Source organism: Amblyraja radiata, chromosome 39, assembly GCF_010909765.2.
Source record: "Amblyraja radiata isolate CabotCenter1 chromosome 39, sAmbRad1.1.pri, whole genome shotgun sequence".
Taxonomy (NCBI): Eukaryota; Metazoa; Chordata; class Chondrichthyes; order Rajiformes; family Rajidae; genus Amblyraja; species Amblyraja radiata.
The window spans coordinates 9,305,841-9,324,652 of record NC_045994.1 but is presented as its reverse complement, the minus strand read 5'-3'; the positions used below and the strand labels follow the sequence as shown (position 1 = coordinate 9,324,652).

The 18,812-nt window shown below is 50.6% G+C and overlaps 1 protein-coding gene and 1 long non-coding RNA gene across 2 annotated transcripts; one reads left to right on the top strand and one right to left on the bottom strand.

The window, feature by feature from the left end:
• Positions 1–6,898: 6,898 nt before the first annotated feature.
• LOC116967334 (beta-microseminoprotein-like) lies at positions 6,899–10,330 on the bottom strand. The gene is made up of 4 exons (XM_033013840.1): positions 10,067–10,330; positions 9,807–9,891; positions 8,690–8,825; positions 6,899–7,136 (listed from the first exon to the last, which is right to left on the bottom strand). Exons 1-4 carry the CDS (start codon positions 10,067–10,069, stop codon positions 7,028–7,030), a joined length of 333 nt encoding a protein of 110 aa, XP_032869731.1. The 5' UTR covers positions 10,070–10,330; the 3' UTR covers positions 6,899–7,027.
• Positions 10,331–11,840: 1,510 nt separating this feature from the next.
• Positions 11,841–13,620, top strand: LOC116967335. Its single transcript, XR_004410193.1, has 2 exons — positions 11,841–12,013; positions 13,386–13,620. It is a non-coding gene; the product is annotated as an uncharacterized LOC116967335 (long non-coding RNA).
• The last annotated feature ends 5,192 nt before the right edge of the window (positions 13,621–18,812 follow it).

Below are 18,812 nucleotides of genomic sequence, written 5' to 3'. Positions count from 1 at the left end.
CTACAGATGACCTGATTGTTTGCCTTTCTCATAGGTTTCTTTTCAAATTATTTCTTCCTTTTCCACATCAATTTACTAATATCCTTTGCTAAATTAGAAAACTTTCCCAAGATTCCAGCTTCTGCTCTTCCTGTCAACTTTCTATGTGCTAATATTTAGATGTCTGAAACACTCACTTACATGGCGTGCTTTGCACGTTCATCTATTAGGAGACACGTTATCTCTCTCTCTCTTTTTTTAATTTTTTTTTTTTTAATTCCAAGACTTTATTCAACACATCAAAAAATACAACAGATCACGTCATACACAAAACGAAATTACATTATTCCAAGTGTCATTATAGTACAACATTACAATCATTATTCACAATACTCTCAACCCCACGCGGTGACCAGCGCCCACGGAATACCTCCAAAGTCCCCGTGAACACCGCGTGTTCCCTCTCCAGGGACACACGTGCACGGACGTAGGCCCGAAAGAGGGGCAAGCAGCCGACTCTTGCCTGACCATCCATCGCCTGCTGCCTGGACCCGCGTATGGCCATCTTGGCCAGGCCCAGGAGTAGACCGACAGGTAGGTCCCACCCTCCCACTTGGCTCTCCCCACACCCTGCCTTGTGTCCAAACACAAGAATCGTAGGACTAAAATGTAACCAGAACTTTAGGAACAACCCCTTCAGATATTGATACAAGGGCAGTAGCCTCTCACACTCCATATAAATGTGGAACACGGTCTCTTCCTCGCCACAGAAAATACAGGCATCCTCAGTGGGACTCAGGTACACCCCCAGATAGAGGAGGTGCGTGGTGCTCCACGCAAACATTACCATCTCCTCTGGCAGGGAGTCCACCTGCCACTGACCCACTAAAAGTCCAGAGCACTTGCTCCAATTGATCCTGGCAGAAGATGCAGCCGAGAATATCTTCTGGCAATCACGCATCCTCCGCAGGTCACCAGGATCGGTGAACATATGAACATACATCATCGGCATATGCCGAAAGAACCAACTCCACCCCCGGGCCCGGTAGGGCCAGGCCTGTCAACCTCCTCCGAAGAAGACACAGGAACGGCTCCACACAGACCGCGTACAACTGACCTGACATGGGGCACCCCTGACGGACCCCCCTCCCAAAATGAAAGGGAGCCAACAACGCACCATTAACCTTCACAAGGCACTCCACTGCAGTATACAAGAGGCGGACCCGGGCCACAAAATGCGGTCCAAATCCGAACGCTTGCAACGTTCCGAAAAGGTATTCATGCTCTACCCTATCAAAAGCCTTCTCCTGATCAAGAGACAGAAAAGCAGCTGATTGACCAGTTCCCTGTGCTAGATGAATCAGGTCCCTAACCAGGTGGATATTATCCTGAATGGACCGACCAGGGACTGTGTAGGACTGGTCATAGTGAATCAACTGAGACAGCACGGAGCCCAGGCGATTTGCCATCGCCCGTGCAAAAACTTTATACTCTGTGCATAGGAGAGAGACCGGGCGCCAGTTTTTCAACAGGCGGAGTTCCCCCTTCTTGGGCAGCAGGACAACAACTGCTCTACGCCACGAGAGGGGCATCTCCCCGGTCGCCAGGCTCTCCCCCAGAACCAACATGTAATCACCCCCCAGGATACCCCAGAAAGCTCTTACAAACTCTACCATCAGCCCATCCAGCCCAGGGGACTAACCCCTCCTGAGCTGATGCAATGCACGAGTCAACTCCTCCAAAGATAAAGGGCCATCAAGAAGATCGGCCACCTCCCTATCTATAATCGGTAGACTCTCCCACAGGTCCTGCTGAGCTTCCCCGCTGACTCCACCTGCGGAGAACAGGGATCCATAAAAGGACCTGACCAAGGCACTAATCCTCTCTGGATCCGTGACAGAGGAGCCATCATCTGCTAACAGCTCCACGAGCTGCTTGCGGGCTCCCCGCCCTTTCTCCAGAGAGAAAAAGAAAGGCGAAGCTCGATCCAGATCGTGCAGCATCTGGACCCGCGCCCTCACATAAGCGCCTCGGGACCTCTCAAGTTGCAGGTTCCTCAAGGCTTCCTTCTTCTCATGAAACACACCCCATTCGCAAGAGTCACCTCCAACCTGACCCAGGCGAGACTCTGCGTCCATCAGCTCCCTCTCAAGCTTCTCAACCGCTGAGTCCCGCCGCCCGGTCGACCCCCACGTGTATTCCTTACAAAAAATACGGATGTGAGCTTTCCCCACATCCCACCACTGCCTAAGGGAAGAGAAGCACCTTTGCCTCTCTCTCCACCTCACCCAAAACCGACTGAATGACTCCTGGAAACACCGATCCTCCAGCAGCCGGTTATTAAAGTGCCAGTACACAGACCCAGACCGAGCGCACGCTGGATTAAAATCCGCACGCACCAGACAATGGTCCGAGCATGGCACCAGCTGCATTGAGGCCACTGAGACATGGGAAACAAACGCTCGGGAGATATATATTCGATCAATGCGGGAACCACCGCCCTCAGACCTCCGCGAAAAAGCAGTGGAGTCTGGGTTGAGGTCCCGCCATGCATCAACCAACTCAAAAGAATCAATCAACCCTCTCAGCTTCTTCGCTACAGCAGGGGCACACTGAGTACCAGAATGATCTCGCACCTCAAGTGTGCAGTTAAAGTCCCCCCCAAGGAAGACACACTCTCCCCGATCAATAGTGCTCAACAGAGCACTCACCTCCTGAAGTAGGCCGGCCTGCATCGTGCCGGAGCTGGGGGCATACACGTTAATGAAATGCAACGGCATGCCATCCAGGCTCACGGCCAGATGGAGCAAACGTCCTGGCACAACATCTTGCACTTTTATAATATTGGGCAGGAAATTCTGAGCCAACAGAATGGCAACCCCACTCGAATTTGAGCTAAGATGACTCATATAGACCTCACCTTCCCACTCCAATCTCCAGGTGGGTTCATCACTGACAACAGTATGCGTCTCCTGCAGAAAACACACTGCAAATTTCCCCTCCCTAAGGACCGATAAAAGCTGGAATCTGCGAAAACTCGCTCTACTCCCGTTTAAGTTTAGGGTAACTAACGTGAATGCACTGGTACATTAAATTGAAATCCTCACACTTCTCCTCCTGGGCTCTGTAGCCCTCTCTCTTAGGAACTCCAAAAAGTCCCTAAGCTGGCACTGCTCAGAGCCAGGAAGATCACTATCCTTGGTGGCAAGGATAGCCTCGAGAGTTTCAACTAAGGCCGACAGATCAGCCCACCGTCTCTTAGCAGCATCAATCTTTTTCTTGTTGGTACGGCTTGTTTTTAAAAACTCCAGCACCTCACAGATAACAATTGCATGAGACTCGTCCTTGGTTCCTGGGCTATCGGCCAAGTTACTCGCACCTGACACAACACGCTCAGCATCACCAAGGTCATTTTCAGAAGTCGAAAGACCAGAGCTCTCTGGAATTTCGCTAACCCCTTCACACAAACTGGCCCCATCACTCTCCCCCTCCTCCGGCATGACACCACCCCCAGGATCAATGCCGGGGAAGGGTCCCGAATCCCCTATCCGCATCACGCAGCCCACTGACTGGCTGGGCTCCTGCGCTCTGTCCTCACCCTCCACATCTGGGCCTGGGGAAGAGAAAACAAGAGGCACTCCCAGGGTCTGTGGTAAACTGGCACCCCCAGAATCCGAAAGAAGGTCGCTGCCCGAAACAACTCCGACCTCCACAGCACCGAAAGCACCCCCTCCACTGGCAACACCCAGAGGCTCTCCACCAGTCTTTTTTCTCTCCCCTGCCAACTCAGCCGGCAGTACAATACACACCTCGGCACCTCCACTGGCTCCAATATTGAGCACTGATTGGTACACCATTCCCCCCGGCCCCCCTCCCTCGGGCTGACTCTGCTCATCCCCCGTCTCAGGGTCTACACTACCAGGGGAGCTTGCCCCACCCTCCTGCGTGCTAACACCCTTAGTAGGCCTCTCAAACGAGGGGACCTCCTCCGACCCAGAGGACGCACCCCCAGGGGAGCCAAGATCAACACACGATGAGATACCTCCCTCGGAGGGCCCCTGAGACGAAAGGACCTCCCCCCGCCCAGAGGACACAGCTCCAGAGGGGTCTACCCCGTCACCTGACCCTGTGGTACCCTCGAGAGATCCCTGAAGCGGAGGCTCAACCTCCAACCCAGAAGACGTCATTTCCTGACCTCCACCCACATCGGTGGTGGAAGGACTGGAAAACTGCACCCCCCTTACTTTGGACTCACGTCCTTGCTCTTCCTCGCCAGACCCAATCCTCCTTTTTGTCCAACTAGCATGCGGCGGTGTGGTGACCTCCATAAAGGAAGGGTCTTCCGCCTCCACACTACCCCCAGCCACTTTACCACCCGCACGTGTTACCTTCCCTACTCCCGTCAGAGCCACCTCAGCTCCTTGCTGGGCCACGGCATTTTCACTCTGGACCTCCCTGGAGCTGACAGGCACCCCTTGGGTGATCTCCGCACTCGGCAGTTGCACACCCACCTGCTTTTGACTCGCTTGGGTAATCTTTTTCTGCTTATTCTTCTTCTTCTTCTGCTGCTCCCATTTCTCTCCACCCTCCCTCTGTGCCTCACCTTCAGCCACCCCCACAGGTTCAGGATGTAGGGGGCGGGGGCCCTCGCTGCCCCGGGTCCCCAAGGCTGAAACTGCAGACCCAGAAGGGCTATCCCCGCTGCCCCGGATCACCGAGGCAGAGCCAGCAGCCCCAGCCAGGTCAGCGATTCCACCCCGCCCCTCCGAGGCATGACGAGCCACCGCTGATGGGCCAGCAGTGCATTCCTGGGCCGCTGCGCTAGAAGTTCTGGCAGCGACCCCGTGATTAGGACATTCCCTACGGAGATGTCCATAACAACCGCACGCATGACACCGTGCCTTTCCCCAACTCCAACGCACGGTTCTAGGGAGACCCCTACACTCCACCTCGAAACTCCCCTCATTGCCTTCCCCCTCCCCCACCTTCACGAACACCCTCCTTTTGAAACTGAGAATCCCTTTTTCCTCCGGGTCCCCCCCAGGGTGCATGAGCCTAAAGCACTTAGACCGCACCTCCCCAATCTGAGACAGGTGTGGAATGAGTGTCGTATCCGGAATACATGTAGGGCAACTCCGCAGGAGAACCGGTCTCACCCTGGACACCCATGGTCCACCTGTATATGGACCCCCCCACTGAAATCCCCCTCTCCACCACTGTGGCCACAGCCTCCCGGTTCTTCAATATCATCTCAACCTTTCCCCTCTCGAGCTTGGAAGAGACAATAGCCCCCCTACCAAGAAGGGCATTCATAGCCTTCGTAATTGCTCCCCTGGACATCTGGGGCCCAGTTTGAACCGAGATACCAAAACTGTCCCAGTCCAAGTCAACATGAGGCTCATGTTCAGATGGCCTCGCTTCCTCTGCTGATGTCACTGTTGCGTAGCTCCTCGCCTTCGGCCGCGCCCCCGCCATCGCCATCCGGGCAGAGGCACAAACCAGCTCCCGGCACTCCAGCAGCTCAGCAAATTAATTCCCAGGGACAGTCACAGTCCAAAGCAATCCTCAAAAAGCAAAGTCCTCCAGCTGAAGAAGGAAAGTTCCAAAACTCGTCCACGCCAAAAAGCCAGCTCGCCCTGTCTTGCCGAACGCCAATGCACCTTCTTCACATTAAGCCAGGCAGCCGCACTGTGCAAAATGACTTTAGGGCAGAGAATCAGTGCCAAAAACACAGCAAAGGCACCGAAACACTTCAAACCCTCGATATCCAGGCACTCTTGGCAGTCCGCCAATGACAGCCGCACCCTGCTCCCTCGACAATGTAGAAAATTATCAAGGGATTTTCACGCTAAATGGAGGAGTTTTTTTAAAGCATTGGACAGTTTCAACAGTCCAACAATAAGTTAGACTATGAAGCCCCTCTGCCTCTGTTCCTTTCCCAGCGACAGAATCCTTCAAAGGCTGCTTAAAACTTCTCAGCCACTGGAGCTGAGAAAGACACAGCCTGCCTCTCTCTCTCTGTCTCTCTCTCTGTCTCTTTCTCTCTCTCTCTCTCTCTCTCTCTCCCCACTCTCTCTCCCCTCTCTCACCATCTCTCTCTCTCTCCTCATCTCTCCTCTCCTCTCCTCTCCTCTCTCTCTCTCTCTCTCTCTCTCTTTCAACCTCTCTCTCTCACACACACACACACAAACATGCACACAAAACAGACACCATAACCAAAACGCAGACATACACACACGTGAACACACCATAACACACATACACACACACACACACACGCACACACACACACACACACACACACACACACACACACACACACATCATAACACACACACACCATAACACACACACACCATAACACACACACACACACACACACACACACACACACACCATAACACACACAGAACACCACCATACACATAACACACACCACACACACCTAACACACACCCACACACACCACCACCCCCAACCCACCAACCATAACACACACACACACACACACACACCACACACACACCTACCAACACACACACACTAACACACCCACACACCACACACACACACCCCAACACACACAACACACACACTCACCACACACACCACCACAACACACACACACCACACACCCCACAACCCATAACACCTACACACACACCCCACACATAACAAATACACCACACAACACACACACACACCCACACACACACACACACACACACACACACACACACACACACACCCACACACACACACACACACACACACACACCCCTTTGCCGTGGACCACATTCTATTTGCACAAACCCCAATCTATATTTCCTCACAGCCTCATGTCATAATGTCCACCACACTCATTTTCAGAGCCTCCTTCTTCATGTCTATTTGGAATTGAAGCGATGGACAATGCAACAACTGTAGAATATGTTTATTGTGATACAGGTATTACATGCAATAGTCAAGACTCCCGTATCCCATTGATGCATGTCTCCACATTAGAAGCGAGACGCGTGTGTATTCCACCCTATCTCCAGCCGTCCCCTCATGAACATTCGAGAGAAGGGTTGCCCTTCGCGTGGCTTCGATACTGACACGCTTCATTGTCGAATACGGCCACACAATCTTCAGGGTAGACGAATGTTCTCGGAGACCTGAGGAATACATTATGGATGCAGTAATAAATTATTCAGAGTTTCGGCATTACAGAAAGGGCAGATATTGATGGAGGACACTCAACCCACCCGGTCCATACTTGATCTAGGCAAGGGAAATACACATTAATCCACTTCCCTCATTCTCATCCTTTCAAGTTTTCGGTTCACCTGTTTTGAATCTGCTTCCACTACACTCTAGACCCCGGCCGTTCACTGGGTGGGTTCCCGGGGTCAATTTTGCCTCTCGTCACCCATTGCCCCCTCTGCACCCACCCCGCCCGCCCTTCTCATTCCCTCGCCTACACTCCAGCCCATCTCTCTCCGTAGCTCCCATGCCTGGCACGGCCAAATGAGCTGCTGCCTCACAGCTCCAGCGCGGCGGGAGATTGCCACCTACATGTGGTCCGCCCTGTTTCGACGAATGCAATCAACCTGACGTGCACAATCAAATAAGATCAAATAGAACAAGTTGTCCGACAACTTTAGGCTGTGCACGCCATACGCAAGAAGAAGACAGCCCCAGCGACCCGGTTTCTATCTTGATCTCGGGTATTGTCTTTGCAAATCCTCACCGCCACCGCCCGAATTCCGCCTGGTACCTCTGGTTACAAAGACGTGCAGAACATTGTAAACATCCCTGGTTGTTCAGGGGAGTGGCAGAATCTCGATGGAACTGAGAGGGGTGTTGTGAGCATTAAGAAGGTTAGAGTAGGGTTGGTATTGGGTAGGAAGGAACTGCAGATGCTGGTTATATGGAAGATAGATGCGACATACTCGTGCAATCCAGCGAGTTTGGCAGCATCTCTGGAGAAAAGGAACAGGCGACGTTTCATGTCCACTGAGTCTGAATGAGTGGTTGATAGGCGGCATGCACTCGCTGGGCTGAAGGGCCTGTGTCAATACTTTGTGGCTCTATAGTATGCTTCCATCGTGGATTTACAGACTCCCATCCGATGCGTCCCCCACAACCCCCCCCCCCCCCCCCCCCCCCCCCCCCCCCCCCAGCCATAGATACCGACTCGGAATCAGATCTGGTTTGTCATCAAGTCATTGAGCGGTAGAGGCATATTACGTGGAAACAGGCCATTCGGCCCACCCTGCCCACGCCGCCCAACATGCCCCATCTACACGAGTCCATATCCCTCTAAACCTGTCCTATCCATGTACCTGTTCAAATGTTTCTTCAACGTTGCCATACTACCTGCCTCAACTGCCTCCTCCGGCAGCTCGTTTCATACACCCACCATTGTTGTGTGTGAAAAGGTTACCATTTGGATTCCTGTTAAATCTTTCCCCCTTCACCTGTAACCTATGTCCTCTGGTTCTCGATTCCCCAACTCTGGGCAAGAGACTATGTGCGTCTACCCGATCTATTCCGCTTGTGATTTTATACACTGCCTTGGGCTTGTTCGGAAATGGGGAGAGCCGGTGTTCGGGCCGTTCATTCCAATTAATTCCCAACGCATCGGCAACCCACACGACATGGGCGACACCCACCCCGAGCGCTGCGGTGGGTTACTAAATACCCTATGCGGGGGGTTACTAAATACCTTTCACAGCATCTGTAGCTCCCATTTTCACACCAACACACCATGCAGTTGGTTGCGTTCCACGATTCTCCCACTTCGTGCACCGACCCGTCGGTCGTATCAATACAGATCTTGGACTCCTGTGCTTTGCCCGGTGCTGTTAGTGACAAAGATAGCGGGTGGTCACCGGGTGTCCGGTCGGGGGATGGAGCGACCCGAGGGAGTGGCGGGATAGTGGGGTTGGCTCAATACAAACGCACCCTAGAAATGAGCCATTCAGACTATTGGGATGTGGCAGGGTCCGTCCCTAGCACGCACTGACCCGGACCAGGCACTTGTCTGTTCTGTGCCGTTTTCGCCCGATTCCGGCAACCGCGCCCGGACCCAACACTTAGAGTGGCGTAGCTCATGGAGCAGACGCCTCACAGCGGGTTCGATCCTGACCTCGGGTGCTGTCTGTGTGGATATTGCACATTCTCCTCGTAACCTACGTGGGTTTTCATCGATTGCTCCCGTTTCCTCCCACATTCAAAAGAGGCGCTGGGTTGTCCCTTAATTAGTCTGTAAATTGCCCCGAGAGAGTTGGGAGTTTTAATCGAAAGGGGGATGACTTCGAGGTCAAGGCATGGACATTTTAAATGCAGAGATCGACTGATTCATGATTTTTAGAGGGTGTCAAGGGTTCTGGGAGTAGACAGGAGATTGGGGTTGAGAGGGAAAGATAGACCACCCATGTTTGAATGGCGGAGTAGACTTGATGGGCCGATTAGCCGAATTCTGCTCCTAGAATTTATGAATTTATGAACGTGGAACTGGTGTGAACAGGTGATCAATGCTGGCGTGGACTAGGTGGGCTGAAATCCCAGCTTCGCACAGCTCGGAGTCCCATGCGGGAGATTAATGCTCAGAGCTCAGTCTAAACTTGGGTACATTTGGCCCCGGGGTAGCTGCGCGTCGTTCTGATGAGATCCTCCAATCCATCCGTGGGCTAAGGTTTAGTGCCTCAGATGAGGATTAGGCGGGGCATCAACCTCCAGGCTCCAGCCCGACCGAGGAACGGGGGGGGGGGGGGGGGGGGGGGGGGGGGGGGGGGGTCTCGCTGTGGAATAGGAGAGGGAGATTCAGGTCGATAGATTACCGCTTGTGCTCTGTAGCTGAAAGAAGCAGGCGGATTCCGACAGCTGAGCCGCGAGAAGCAGCAGAGCGATGCCCAGTAGGAGATTCTACAAAGAGAGGGGGGAAGGGGGGAGAGAGAGAGAGAGAGAGTTTAATGAGCAAAGTAACTAATATAAGTAACTAACTGCAACCTGTCACCAACTCCCTGGAGGGTGAACGTGCAGCGACTCAAAGCTTCGCCGATCCGTCTACTGAAGACCAAGCGGCCCGATCCATACGTACCATCCTCTCCCAAACAGACCGGTTCTCCCCGAAGTGTGAGCGGACAACCTCTGTCCCGGTGACAACGGCTGTAGACTTCTGTTCTCCAGTTCCACTGCCCCGCCGGTAGTTCGAATCTCTTTGGCTGCCTGCGTCCTTACGAAACGGTTCGTCAGAATGAAAGACTTTGAGTAACGATCTGGTAATCTGTGGAATGTTCCCAAGGACTTGTATCCCTGCACCCTGGTGGACAAATTAAATAACAAAGATAAAATGAAGTGCTGGTGCAATTCACCATCTGTCATAGAGTCACACAATACACAATAGGCCCCACGCCCCAACTCGCCCACGGCGTCTAATATATACCATCTAACGTGTAGGAAGTAACTGCAGATGCTGGTTACACCGGAATACTGGAGTACTACCTGCAGTGTTTTGTGTCTCTGTCCCTTCGTATCTCGGCCAATTTGCCCGCGTTTGGCCCGTATCCCTCTAAAGCTTTCCTATCCTCTAGGTTTAGAGGGATATGGACGTGTAGATGGGGCATGTTGGGCGGCGTGGGCACAATGGCCTGATTCCACGCCATATGCCTCTACCACTCAATGACTTGAAGGGGAGGGAGGGGGGGCGCATCGGATGGGAGTCTGTAAATCCACGATTGAAGCAATTGTTGTAGTATCTGTGTCCGCTATCTCCTCTGGTAGCTCGTTCCAAATGCCTGCCATCGTCCAAGTGAACACGCTGTCCCGTCGGTTCTTATTAAACCGTGCATCTTTACTTGAACCAGCCCCTCCAGGCACTTGACACAGAGGAGAGATTGGCCCATATCCATCCAAACCTCTCCTATCCTTGTACTTGTCCAAGTGTATTTTAAATATCGTTGTGGTACCTGTTTTTCTATCTGCTGCAGTTACTCTAGCACTGTATGTCTATCTTCGGCCTAAACTCGTATCTGCAGGTCCGTCCTGCACAGGTGGGATATCTTGTGTCTGAAGAAGGGTTTCGGCCCGAAACGTTGCCTATTTCATTCGCTCCATAGATGCTGCTGCACCCGCTGAGTTTCTCCAGCACTTTTGTCTACCTTCGATTTTCCAGCATGTGCATGCAGTTCCTTCTTAAACAGGTGGGATATCTTGGACGGTATGGACCAGTTGGGCCGAAGGGCCTGATTCTGCATTGTATGACTCTGTCCACGAGAAAAATCCATTGATTATCAGGTTGTTATTCAGTCTTTCATTCTGACGCAGGCAGGCAGACAGGCAAAGAGAGTTGAACGACCCGCGGGGCAGTGGATGCAAGGGAGGAAAATCCGGGGGGGGGACAGAGGGGCCACGTCCCCCCCACCCCCCCCCCTCCACACATGTTTTGAGTGGTGGGCGACATCCCCGCCAGGTTAACCTGCCTGGGCTTGCGGGAAATATGGCCAGCGCGTAGAAGCAGCGCTGATATCCCGTCAGTCCAGACAGGGCTGTTAGTTAACCCGGCGAGACAGGCTGAGTTGAGCTGCATTTAGCGCTGGATTGAGTCTCTGATGCCTCGCGAGTGTGTAGGGCGTTGACGCGAAAGAGGGACAGCTTGCTACAGACCACTTGGAGGCCGTCAATGGATATTTTTAAGGCAGCGATTGACAGATACTTCAATTATACTTTATTCACATAAACCGTATATTGGGACGTGGCAGCGTCAGTCCCCGTTTGTACTCACCCTGCCACGTCCCAATTGTACTTGTACTCATTTCCAGGCTGTGTTTGTATTGAATCAACACCACGGTCCCTCGGGTCACTCCCCTCCCTGACGCGACACTGACCACCCGATGTATTTGTCACTAACAGCTCCGGGCGAATCCCAGGAGTCCAACGTCTGTATTGATGAGACCGACGGGTCGGTGCACGAAGTGGGAGAATCGTGGAACGGAACCAACTGCGTGGTGTGCAGGTGTAGAATTGGAATCTACAGTTGCTGTGATCGGTATGTAATCCTCCGCGGGTCACCGCATAGGGTCTGATCCCGACGGCTGAACTGCCACTGCAGCGGTCGGGTGGGTGTCGCCGATGCGTTGAGAATCGATGGGTGTAGTCGAGGGAATGACCCGAACACCGGCTCTCCCCATCTCTGAACAAACCCGAGACAGTATAAAATCACAAGAGGAATAGATCGGGTAGACGCACAGTCTCTTGCCCAGTGTTGGGGAATAGTGAACAAGAGAACATTGGTTGAGGGTGAAGGGGTAGTAAATGCCTACTATGTTCTGTGTGCTGAAGCAAAGCAAGAATGTGATTGTCCTATCAGGGACACATGACAATAAACTGACTTGAACTTGAACTTGAACTTGAAGGGGGAAGATTGAACGTGAAGCTGAGGGTAAATCTTTCACACGAAAGGTGTTGGGTGTTTGGAACGAGCTGCCGGGGGAGAAGGTTGAGGCAGGTAGTATATCAACGTTTAAGCAACATTTTGACATGTACATGGAGAGGACATGTGTGGAGGGATATAGACCAAACCTAAGCAGGTGCGACGAGTGTAGATGAGACATGTTGATTGGCGTGAGCAAGGTGAGCCACAGGGCCAGTTTCCATGCTATATGACTCCATGTCTCTCACCTTGACCACGTGGGTTTTCTCCGAGATCTTCAGTTTCCTCCCAAACTCCAAAGACGTATTTTATATTGGCTTGGTATAAGTGTAAATTGTCCCTAGTTTGTGTACTGTTAACGCTCGGGTTTCGCTGATCGGCGAGAAGTCGGTGGGCTGAAGGGCCTGTTTCCGCGCTGTATTTCTAAACTAAACTAAACTAAACTAAATAAATGAAATGAAACACGCGGGCAGGTTTCCCGCTGATGCTTACACTCTTGTGTCTGAAATCAGCATGGTTAGACAGTATGGAGGGAGCATGGTGTTGGTATCATGTGTTGTGTGGTTAAAGCGACAAATCTAATGTTGCTGTCATTGGAAGAGAGAAGGGAGGTGGAGGATGAGATGTGGCAGTTTAGGATTGTTAAAGGTTCGGAGTGTGGCAATGAGCTGTTCCCATTAGCAGACAGACCGACATCCCGGGGACATGAAATGAAATTGACTGACGAGATCCAAATCTGACCCCAGAAACCCTTCAGTTACCTAGTGAATGGCGGGGGTCTGGAGTATCGTGGAGGCAGATTCAAGACAGAATTGGACCATAGTTGAAAGGAAACGTCTACTATGAGTGGATTAATCTGCATAACCCCTGCCTAGAACAAGTATGCAGCCGATGGGATGAGTGGCGTCCTTCAATGTCTGCCCTTCCTGTAATGCCGAAATTCTGAATTGTTTTTTTTAAATTATTGCATCCATAATGTATTCCTCAGGGCTTTCAGACCAATCATGTTCCCTGAAGATTGTGTCGCAGTTTTGGATCATGAAGCTTGTGTCTATCGAGTCCACTTGAAGGACGACCCATCTATCGAATGTCCCACGTTCGGAAGTGTTGGGAAATGAGCTGGAATAAACAGGCAGCTCCCTTCTAAGGTGGAGATAATGGGATACGGGAGCCTTGACTCTTGCATGTAATGTCTGTATAACAATAAACATATTCTGCAGTTGATGTTGCATTATCAATCACTTCAATTAGAGATGGGTGTGAAGAAGGAGGCTCTGACATTGTATGTGGTGGACAGTTTGAGATGAGAGTGCGAAGAAAAAAAGATTGGAGTTTGTGCAGATAGACAATGAGGTCCACAGCAACGGCAGGTGTGCGTGTGCGTGCGCGTGCGTGTGCGTGTGTGGGTGTGGGTGTGGGTGTGTGTGTGATGGTGTGGGTTGTGTGTGGTATGTGTGTGTTATGGTCTGTGTTGTGTGTGTGTGTGGGTGTATGTGATGGTGTGTGTTGTGCGTGTGCATGTTGTGCCTGCTGAGTTCCTCCAGCACTTTGTCTTTTTCCCCCCAATGAGGTGGGATGTTGGGAGGTCAATCGGCTGCTATATATTGCCCCACATGTGTAGGTATTGGTGGGAATTAGGGATAATATACCAGTTGACTGAGACTTGGTTAATAAAGAGAAAACGAAGAAAATTAATACATGGGAGCTTCTCTTGCGATCAGGGTGTAACTCCGTGTGTCATCCAGAGATCGATGCTGAAGAATTAACCCTTCACAGTCCATATCAACGACTTTAGCAAAACAACATTTCCAAAGTCTATGTTGGCCCAAAACTAAATGAAAATAGATGAGCTACGAGGGAGCATGACAAATTGAGTTTAATATTAGCTTCAATGAAGCGAAATCCAGACCAGCAACGCCGACTGTTCAAGCTATTTCACTGTGCCAAGTGCCAGAAGACGTAATTGCAAGTTAAGAGGCAAGATTAAGAACTGCAGCATTTTGTGTCTACGTCCCATCTAACCTCGGCCAATTTGCCGGCGTTTGGCCCGTATCCCTCTAAACCTCTCCTATCCATGTGCTTGTCCAAGTTTATTTTAATTGTTGTTGTAGTACATGGCTCAACTATCTCCTCTGGCAGCTCGCTTCAACAGGTACTACAGTGGGTGTTTGAGGTAACCTGTTGCCCTCAGTCAGTAGTCAGGAACAGAGCATCATTGTGATTGGAAAGGCTACGAACTCCCTACTACCCCGTGAGCAGATATTTTGAGGTTGGCAGGTCATCCGGTCTCCGCACTGCCCCCCCCCCCCCCCCCCCCCCCAGTGGTGCCCCCTCTGTTTCTGCGCCCGTGAGCTGCTTGGGGTGGGGGAGATCGCTTTCTTTTGGCGGGAAAACGAGGGACTAATTACCAGCTGTACACCCCAATATTGAAAATAATGACTACACCCCAGCCTCCCGATAACGTCTACTGGATAAGTCACCATAGCAATGAAATGGGTTTGAAGTCCAAAAAAACATTTGTCACAACACTCACCCCATTCGCCTTCTTACGCATAAAAATCAATGGAACATGCTTACACAAACTCACAGACCTCAGGGACGTAAACAGAATTTCACTTTTCCTAGCAGTCAAGCGGTCAGCAGTTCAAGAGGATGAACCTGTTTTCAAGAGGCAAATTGCCCGAGGTGTATGAAACCATAAGGGGATTAGGACGGATGAATGCACAGAATATTTTATCCAGAGCACTGCGGGCCAGGAGGTTAACTGACCGCTGTAGCAAGAACTAGAGGGGATAAGTTGAAGGAAAGTGCGCAAAATCTAATAGGAACCTGAGCGTCAACCTTTTCACAGAGGACAGTGGATACATGAAACCAGCTGCCAGAGGAGGTAGACAATGCAGATGCTATGATGGGCATTTAAACGGCATACAGGAGCTTTCGCTCGTTCATATAATGTCTGCTTATAAACATACACCAAACTTATTCTGTCGAAGTCTTCTGACCAATCATTTCAATAAGAAATGGGCGTGAGAAAGATGAGCCTCTGTGAAATGTGGTGACACGTTTGGGAACTCGAGTGTCCGAGAAATTGTAAATTGAACGAAAAGTAGGTTGTATGAAAATGTAACTATGAAATGTGTCAATGAACCTGAAAAATAATAAATTCTAAGGATTTGAAAGAAGCGCCAGGGGTATTTAGATGCCAACTATGAAAATAAAAGACAGATCATGATCTTCCCAATACATTCAGATCCACCAGGCAATCATACGAGCACTTATTTCACAGACAAATGGCTCATCCTCATTGTGACTTGACCTCCCAACTATTCTTGGAAACCTGAATGCCTTACATCTTCACTCCACCTCCGGATCATTTATATACACTGTAAATAATTGCTGGCCTGGAACCATTCCTTGGCACAATGCGTAAGAAGGAACTCCAGATGGTGGTTTAAACCGAAGATAGATACAAAAAGCAGAAGCAACTCAGCGGGACAAGCAGCTTCCCTGCAGAGAAGGTATGGGTGACATTTCGGGTCTGATGAAGAGTCTCGACCCGAAACGTCACCCATTCCTTCTCCCCCAAAGATGTTACCTGTCCCGCTGAGTTACTCCAGCTTTTTACGCCTACTAGGGACAATGCACTGCTTCACACCATTCCAGCCTAGAACCGACCTCCATTGTTAATGAGAGAAACAATATTTAATCCATGTCAGCGCACTTCTCTTCATATACCATGCACTGGAATTTACTAAGTTCTGAACTCAGTACAGGCAATCAGTAACTGGTATTACATAACATTTCGACGTGTCCATGGTTACGAAAGATTTAGAGAGATACGGGCCATCACAGGCAGATGGGACTAGCGTTGTTAATTGTTGTTGTAGTATCTGTCTCAACTATCTCCTCTGGTAGCTCGTTCCAAATGCCTACCACTATCGAAGTCAACACGTTGTCCCTTCGGTTCTTGCCTCTTTACTTGAACCTACGTCTTCAGACACTTGACACAGAGGAGAGATTCGCCGTTTAGGGACGGAGTCCCGCTTCATACAAGGTACTCAATATGTCATGCTACCTCGTGGCTTTCCATGTAGTTTTGCGCCAGCATAGCGATTGGACGTGTTAGTTGGACTGTGAAGGGTTAATTCTGCGTCATCCATTTTTGGAGGACCCCTCGAGTTACACCCTGACTGCAGGAGAACCTCCCATTCATTCATTCTCGTTGCTTTCAATTTGTTAACCAAGTCTGCTGTTCGTGGTAAGTGTCTACTGTAATGAGCAGCCATGACTTGCTGGTGGCCAAAAGTGTGAATGTCCAGTGTGGTGGACGTGGTGGCAGTTAAGCAAGTGAGCTCACAGCAGTGGCAAAACGCAGTCGTTCAGACCGCGCATCTGCCGGGAACATGGATCCTAAATTGTGTCATTATTCTTCTTGCATGTGGCGCGCACAGCCGAAAGTTGCACGACAACTTGTTCTGTTTGATCGTATTCAATTGTGAATAACAGGTTGATTGCATTTGTCGAAACATGGCCGACCACGTGAAGGTTGCAATCTCCCACCCCATTTGTGTCCCAATGAGTAGGAAAGAACTGCAGATGCTGATTCAAAGCGAGGATAGACGCAAAATGCTGGAGTAACTCAGTGGGACAGGCAGAGAAGGAATGGGTGACGTTTTGGGTGGAGACCCTTTTTCAGACTGATGTCAGGGGAGGAGTAGATACATATATAAGGAAGTGTTGATGTCAGGGGAGAAAATGATACATATATAGGAAAGTGTCAGCTGAGAAGGTAACAACAAATTAAACAGATTAAATGTAGTCGGAAACAGTAATGCCCCTGTCCCACTTCGGAAACCTGAACGGAAACCTCTGGAGACTATGCGCCCCACCCAAGGTTTGCGTGCTGTTTCCGGAGGTTGCAGGTGGTTCCCGGAGGTCCCCGGAGGTTTTTGTCAGTCTCCCTACCTGCTTCCAATACCTGCAACCTCCGGCAACCACCTGCAACCTCCGGGAACCGCACGGAAACCTTGGGTGTGGCGCAAATTCTCCAGAGGTTTCCGTTCAGGTTTCCTAAGCGGGACAGGGGCATTAGACTGGTCGGAAAACTGGGAGGGGGATGAGGAGAGAGGAAAATCAATGGTTACTTGAAGTCTAATGATCTATGATAAAGTCAAGTCAATAAACTTGACTTGACTTGACTTTGTCCCAATGTCTTCGAGGGATGGGAATGGGGACGAGATGGCAGTGTTGGGACAGATTTCTTGTATTTTAGATATTTCTGGAGCCAGTTCAGGACAGGGCTGACCTCATAGACCTGAAGGAACACAAAAGATAGACACAAGAAGCTGGATTAACTCAGCGGGTCAGGCAGCATCTCTGGAGAATATTAATAGATTAAGTTTCGTGTCGAGAACCCCTTCGGACTGAGAGCCAGGGGAAATGTAAACGGGAGATATAGAACAAATGAATGAAGGGTATGCAAAAAACAACTATTATAAAGGGAATGTGGAGCCCACAATGGTCCATTGTTGATGCAGACATTACATGCGAGACCGAATGCCCCTGTATCTCATTGATAAATGTATCCACATTGACAGGGAGGTGCCTGTTTATTCCAGCTGATTTCCCAACAGCTCCACGCACTGGAAGTATGGTCCAGGTCTGTTTTGAATCTGCCTCCACTACACTCCAGATCACCGTCATTCACCGGGTAACTAATTGGCGTCAGTTTTGGTTCTCGCCAGTCATCTTCACTCCACACGCTGTAGGAAGGATCTGCAGATGCAGGTTTACACCACAATGCTGGAGTATCTGCAGCATTGTATGTTTATGTCGCATCTAATCTCGGCCAATTTGTCCGAGCTTGGCCCATATCCTTCCAAACCTCTCCTACCCTTGTACTTGTCCAAGTGTATTTTAAATGTCGTTGTAGTTCCTGTTTTCGTATATGCTGCAGTTACTTTAGCACTGTATGTCTATCTTCGGCGTAAATGAGTATCTGTAGTTCTCATTAGATGGGGTGTCTTGGACGGCATGGACGAGTTGGGCCGAAGGACCTGATTCTGCATTGTATGACTCTGTCCTCGAGAAAAATCCATCGATTACCAGGTTGTTATTCAGTCTTTCATCCTGACGCAGGCAGGCAAAGAGAGTTGAACGACCGGTGGGGCAGTGGAACTGGAGAATAAAGTCTACAGCCGTTGTCACCGGAACAGAGATTGTCCGTTCAGACTTCGGAGAGAACCGGCCTGTTTGGGAGATCATGGTACGTATGGATCAGACCGCTTGAGTGGACGGATCGGCGAAGCTTTGAGTCGCTGCACATTCACCCTCCAGGGTGACGGTGACAGGATGCTGTTAGTTACTTATATTAGTTACTTGACCACGTTGCTCATTAAACTCTCTCTCCCTCTCC

Coding starts and splice junctions, on each gene's coding strand:
- LOC116967334 (XM_033013840.1), bottom strand. Junction 8,826..9,806: donor TCAGCTACAGAGCACAAGCG/GTAATCTATCGA, acceptor TGTCACTAACAG/CACCGGGCAAAGCACAGGAG. Junction 7,137..8,689: donor AGCTACAGATGCTGTGAAAG/GTATTTAGTAAC, acceptor TGTATTCCTCAG/GTCTCCGAGAACATTCGTCT.